This window comes from Nannospalax galili, unplaced genomic scaffold, assembly GCF_000622305.1.
Source record: "Nannospalax galili isolate Female #2095 unplaced genomic scaffold, S.galili_v1.0 scaffold511, whole genome shotgun sequence".
Classification (NCBI taxonomy): Eukaryota; Metazoa; Chordata; class Mammalia; order Rodentia; family Spalacidae; genus Nannospalax; species Nannospalax galili.
This window is the reverse complement of record NW_008331831.1, coordinates 2,505,101-2,511,383: the sequence shown is the minus strand read 5'-3', so window position 1 is coordinate 2,511,383 and position 6,283 is coordinate 2,505,101. Positions and strand designations below refer to the sequence as shown.

Sequence of the window (6,283 nt, the reverse complement as noted above, 5' to 3'; positions counted from 1 at the left end):
TTTTTTTTTTTTTTTTTTTTTTTTTTTGAGACAGGGTCTCACTATGCAGCCATGGCTGGCCTGGCTCTGCCTCTGCCTCACAAGTGCTGGGAGTAAAGGGGTGCCCCATCACACCCAACTAGAAGTCTGTATTTCTAAAATTAATAACTTAAAAAATTTTAATAACTCATCGGTCTTATTGTCCAGTAGCATTTAATTTAGTTTTAGGATAACATGACTTCATCCTTCCTCTCCCTGAATAAGATCAGTGGCTCTGGTTTAAAAGCAAGGTATCCAGATTACTGGCCAAAATCACTGTGCTTTGTATGTGTGTCTTTCAGTCAAGGCTGGGCTTGAATTCAGATGTTCTCTTGCCCCTGCCCCCAGGTGCTGGGCTGAATGGTGTGCACCACCATGGCCTGCTGTCTTTCACCTTTTGAATGTGAGTGTTACTCTGACTAGAAAAAAAAAGTCAAGACACTGAATTTGACTTACCTTTTAGAAACTTAAATTTCTTGAGAAGATCAGCACCTACGAAAGAGTCACAGAGGTACAAGAGGAGCCCACTGAAAAACACCCCTTCACAGTTGACGTTGCTTGAGTGGGGTCTGGAGCTCACGTAGCATATGGCCACCTGGAAGCATTAAGAGAGATGATAGGGACATTTCAGAAGCAATCAGACTGACTATACTGCTGGAGCAGTGCCACCTTCTTTAAGTTCACTGCGCAAGGTGAAGGAGCCAGCTCTTAGTGAAGTGTCTCATAGTATATCACTGTTCTGACAGAAATGTTAAACTCTGTCACGAGAGAGTTTAAAAACCCTACAGTCCATAAAAAAGGCATACTTAGGAAAGATATCTTTCAGTTGGATAGAAGCTTAAAATGGCATGAATTTCCGTGTACAGAAGATATACACCAAAATCACAGGAAAGCAGCAAGGTAGTAAGCAGTGGACTAGCTAAACTCTGCTTGAATTCCAATCCTTGTTTTTTTTGTTTTTGTTTTTAAAGTTTGTAGCCATATAGCATTGGGTAGGCCTGTTTGATAAAAGTATTTTTGAATTAATAAGGTAATCCACTCAGTGTTCAGCAGTGTTAGCTGCTGTTAGCAGTGGTATTGTGATCATCTTGACACATGGCTGTTTTGTCTTTTGAGACAGTTTATCACTATGTAGCCCAGGCTAGCCTCTTGAATGCTGAGATTATACACATTGTCCATGTTCAGCCATCAGATAGATTTTGAAGTTCCCTTCTATCCATAAAATTCATGCCTCAACCCACAGCATTTACTAAAGTATCATAAAACTAATGATGTAACATATCACCATTAATTTAAAGCATTTAATTTCCAAAATTGAATGCAGAACTTAAAAAGAGTTTATGTGTAGATAAGTTAGTAATTGTCAGTACATGCAAAGGAAAAACCCTGGAAAAAAGTACAACACAACAAAACGTTTTTTTCAGATTATGGGTGACTTTTTGGTGGTGGTAATTTTTTTTTCTTTTGGTCTTTTTGACTTGGTCTCTCTGTAGCCCCAAGTGGCCTGGAACTCAACAGAGATCCAGGCGCTGGGCTGAATGGCCTCCCAGGTGCTGGGATTAAAGGCATATGCCACCATGCCCGGCTAGGTGGTGGTAATTTCTTACTATGTGTGGGCATGCATGTGCCACGGTGTACATGTGGAGGTCAGAAGACAACTTGCACTTCTCTTTACTATGTGGATTTGGAGGAGTCAACAAAAGTTAGCAGGCTTGGTAGCAAGCACTTTACCCACTGGGCCATAGTGCCAGCCCTGGTTTATTTTCTTTGTCTTTATTTTATATTTTATTTTTTATTTTGAGACAGGGTCTCCCTGTAGCTCCAGCTGGCCTGGAACTCACAGAGATCAGCCTGCCTCTGCCTCCCCAGTGATGGGATCAAAGGCGTGTGCTACCATACCCAGACTAAATAATTTTTAAAAATAAAGACATAAGCTGGGCATGGTGATGCATGCCTTTGATCCCAGCACTTGGGAGGCAAAGGCAGGCGAATCTCTGTGAGTTGGAAGCCAGCCTGGTCTACATAGCAAGTTCCAGGCCAGCTGGGGCTACAGGGAGACGCTGTCTCAAAAAGACCAATAATAATAATAATAATAATAATAATAATAATAATAAAGACATAAGCCAGACATGATTGTACATGCCTTTAATCCCAGCACTAGGGAGGCAGAGGCAGGCAGATCTTTGTGAGTTCCAGGCCAGCTGGAGCTACAGGGAGACCCTGTCTCAAAAAAATTTTTTTTAATTGGTTATTAAGTAGCCCAAAGGGAAAGCTTAGCAGCAGAAACCTGGAGGTACAAACGGAAATTTGAAAACTAAGCCAGAAGTGGTGAAGACTTGAAGTCCAGGGTTGGAAAGGAAGAAGCACCAGCTATAAAGGTCTCGGTGCATATTTGTTCAGTAATCACTGAGCTCTTCAGAATGTTAAAGTATTGTGTGCCTTTCAAGAACTGAAAAACTAGAGAAAAGTCACATAATCACATCATATTCTGATCAATGTCAAGGCCAGTGGGAACAAGTAGCGACTTCTGCCCAAGGTTATCGAGTCAACTGCTCTAAGAAACCTGCCATCTGAGCTACACTTTAAATGGTCACTGGCTCATTCTGGAGGCAAGATAGGTATGGAGGGGGAGAGCTGCCATCGATTAACTCATATGAATCTTTGTATCATATAATCACTGTCTTTCTTTGCATCATATAATCACTGTCTTTCTTGTTACTATCTAACTCAGACTGAGCTACACTAGGAAAGAAATGGATGTGGACTAGCCAGTCCTGCCTTTACCTCCTGTCCAATGTTAAGGTAGCAGTCAATAGCCAGCACAGGACTCTTGAAGTTATGGATGGCTTTGGGGAAGAGTTTATAGGAGGCATGTTGAAGGAACTTCTCCAGGAGGAACTGTGCAGGGGCTGCCAGTAGCGTGTGTTCACTATCAGGAGCACAGACGTAGTGCAGGGGCAAGATGGGAGCTAAGCTCTCTGACACCTGAAATCAAATATCAAGGGAAATGCATGTCAGTGAATGGAATGGTTTAAGGATGCACTGAGTGGAATCCTAAATTCTTCATATACAGTAGTTCTCACAGTGGATACCTGAAGTCACAGGTAGTACTGAGTCCTCTGTTTTCAGACACACCAATAAAGCTTCATTTATAAACTAGGCATAGTAAGGGATTATAAAATAGAATATAGTAAAAGTTAATATGTAGTCTTTTGAGAGTCAAGACATTTTCAAGTCATCATTGACAGTGGTAACTAGAAACTGCAGATAAAGGGGGACTGCTGCATTAGTAAAGCACAGTGGCCTGATGGGTTCAAATGTGTGTATCATTTTGAGTTCTGAATTCTCCACCCCCTCAGGAATGGTATTTAAGGTGAGTTATAGCAAGACTTTTTGGAAAGCTACCCTAATGAGTACATTATAAGGTCCAATAGGCAGTCTTTTACAGTGCTACTGGGTGTGTATGGGTTGAATCCTATCCCAATCCGACAACAAAAGGCAGAGGTTTGTTTCTAAGCTCCACTAGGTAGTCTACATGCTGTAGATGACTAGCTGCTGAACCTCTTAGGAACTTACGGATAAGCCTATGGCATTCACTTTACAGATTTTGATCTGTAATATCTTTAAAAAAATAAGGAACAGATGAGCATTTGCTTTATATTTCTCCCCTGTGCTACATAGGGATTTTCACAATATAAAGAACGTCATGTTGAAAAAAAGCTTTAAGGTGGAATCTTTAAGGCTAGATCAATTTGGTTGAATTGGAATTGTCAAAGCTTATGTTCTGGTTCTACCTGGGTCCTCAGTAACAGAAATGAAACTGCCCAGCTGGCATTAGGAGCTCCCTTGGCTACTTAATTGAGTGGAAAGTACTTGCATGCCAGGACCTAATGACAAGAGTTCTTTAAGAAATCATTGTGCTCAATTTCAACAGTAGAATCAAACTTTACGAAACTTACCATGATCTTTGGCTTAATGATAAAGTCCCTTTGCCCGCCAACCTGAACATGTTTCTTCATGAGACTGAAGTTATTAAAGCGGCAGATGAGCAGGCCACTGCTGTTTGTTCTCAGGTTAAAGTCAACATCCTCACAGAAATACCTAAATCATAACCACAATGATAGGTTCCACTGTCACATCTCAACTATGACAACTACACAGAGAAATGTGTGGCAGATGTTAGGGGAGGGCCCAAAACATGGAGTTTGCCCTCATGGAGTTGGCTCTCACTGTACTGACCTATGAGAGCCCCTGATTTGAGCACTGCAGGCATTAAAGGAAGAGATGACTTTTGTCTCAAAGATGCCTCAGGGTTTTAGGTATTCCTGTCAGAAACAGAACTATGTTCTGTGTATTTGAGCAGAGTGCTGACAGTCTTCTGGTTTAAAGTCTTGGTTACAAAATGTAGCACAGAAGCAGTGGCTAGTCTAGTAGCCACAGATTGGAGGTGGATGTATGAGCAGGAGCTCAGGAATGTACGGACTCAGGAATGTGGGCTGACTGATGACAAGTCCTCTCTGCTGTCTCTTCCCTGCAGGATTCAAATCTCTGAATAACACAGATCTCTTAAAACTAGAGAAAGCAATTTCCTTCTGAGCTCAGAGGAGGAATGGGGGTTAATCTTGCATGATTATAGGTCCATAAAATGATTTGTATTGATTTGGTGGGTTTTGTCCCTGTTTGGGTTTTTGAATAATCGAATGGCCAATGTGTTTTCTAAGTATTTCACACTACACATCTAGATTAAGGGTCTAGGTCATGCTAGCTGTCGTGGCATGCACCTGTAATCCCAGCACTCAGGAGGCTAAAGCAGGAGGCTCACAGTTTGAGGTCAGTCTAGGCTACATCACAAGTTTTAGGCCAGGATCTAGTCAGTTCGAAGGGGCTTATGAGTCAAGACACAGAGAAATACAAATACTGCAGAGGTTGAAGGTGGGCAACAACCACCAGCAGATGCCAAGATGACCTGCATCCACAATGCTTGACTTACCTGTTGAAGTCATACTGCACATTCTGGGTTAAGTCTGTGTTGAGGAGAATGAAGTCATGTACATGGCACCTAGAGAATGGGGCCTTTAGGCTCTGAGAAGTCAGCTTGCTGCTCCATTTTTGTATACCCAGGATCGCATAGTGGACAATTTTTGGTGTGGCTTCAATATGCTGCAAGACGCTCTTCAAGGACACGTTTTTACTGGAAACTCCTGCTTCCATGGGCTGGCTATAGGATGTAAAGTTTATATAAAATGTCAGGTTACCTAAGGACCAACACTACATATCAGGAGTACAGTAAAGGATGTAACAAGCTAATTTGTATTAATATGGGATAGAGAAAGGTGTTAAGTCCAGTGTTTACACTGCCTGTCATGACTAAGTGGCTTTTGGGGGTGGAATCCAGCCCATGTTTTAAAGTGAATAATGAACAGGAGTTACCAAAGAGCCAGAGGTTAGAAATAGAGAAATGCCCAGTTCTGGTAGTTACATATAATAAAGGAGTATATGAATACATAACTGATTTCAAGTCCACAAAAATGACAGGAAATCATTAAGGGTGCTGTTGAGTTTTGGAGGCATTTTATTAGGACGATTTCAATATTTAACATTTCTCCCTGACTACAACCCCTGTAGGAAGTGAGTGCTGCTCCGTGAGAACCGCTGAGTTTGGTCCAGCCCTTCGAGGTGATGGGCTTGAGACAGGTGAGAAAACTTTGTTTTCATCCAGGTGGTTAAGGAGAGCTACACAGATAAATCACAGCATCAAAACTTTGTTCTTTTAGGATGATCTTACTATGTAACACTGCTTGGCCTGTAACTCACTATGCAGACCAGGTTGGCCTCGTGCTCAGAGATCCACCTACCAAATGCTAAGATTAAAGTAGTATGCCACCAGGTCTGGTCCAAAACAAATTTTTATAGCTAACCAATACCACAATGGGGAAACAGTTCAGGAACTTAATGCCACATTGTCTTAAAATAAATAAATAAATGGGTATGGATAAATGACTGCAGTTATGAGCACTTGCTGCTATTGCAGAGGCCCCAGGCCTGGTTCCCAGCACCCACATGGCAGCTAACAACTGTAACGCTAGTTCCAGGGTATCTCATACCTTCTGGCCTCTGTGGGCACTGCACACACATGGTACACTTACATACATGCAAGCAAAACACTTGTTTTTTAATCCCCAAGTAACTCCCAGTGGGCTAGTGAGGGCAGTCTCATTATCCACCTTGCTTAGGAAAGCAGTGTCTCTTCCACGTGTAACTACAA

At 41.9% G+C, this 6,283-nt stretch overlaps 1 protein-coding gene across 3 annotated transcripts in view; it reads right to left on the bottom strand.

Moving 5' to 3' along the window:
• Positions 1-6,283, bottom strand: part of Greb1l (GREB1 like retinoic acid receptor coactivator) — a 274,544-nt gene that overhangs the window by 3,523 nt on the left and 264,738 nt on the right. For all 3 annotated transcript variants that reach the window (XM_029560559.1, XM_008826964.2, XM_017796571.1), the window contains 4 exons: positions 5,009-5,236; positions 3,978-4,119; positions 2,803-3,003; positions 475-613 (listed from right to left, as the gene is read on the bottom strand). In XM_029560559.1, the coding sequence (XP_029416419.1) occupies positions 475-613; positions 2,803-3,003; positions 3,978-4,119; positions 5,009-5,236 (710 nt within the window). The remainder of the gene's footprint in view (positions 1-474; positions 614-2,802; positions 3,004-3,977; positions 4,120-5,008; positions 5,237-6,283) is intronic.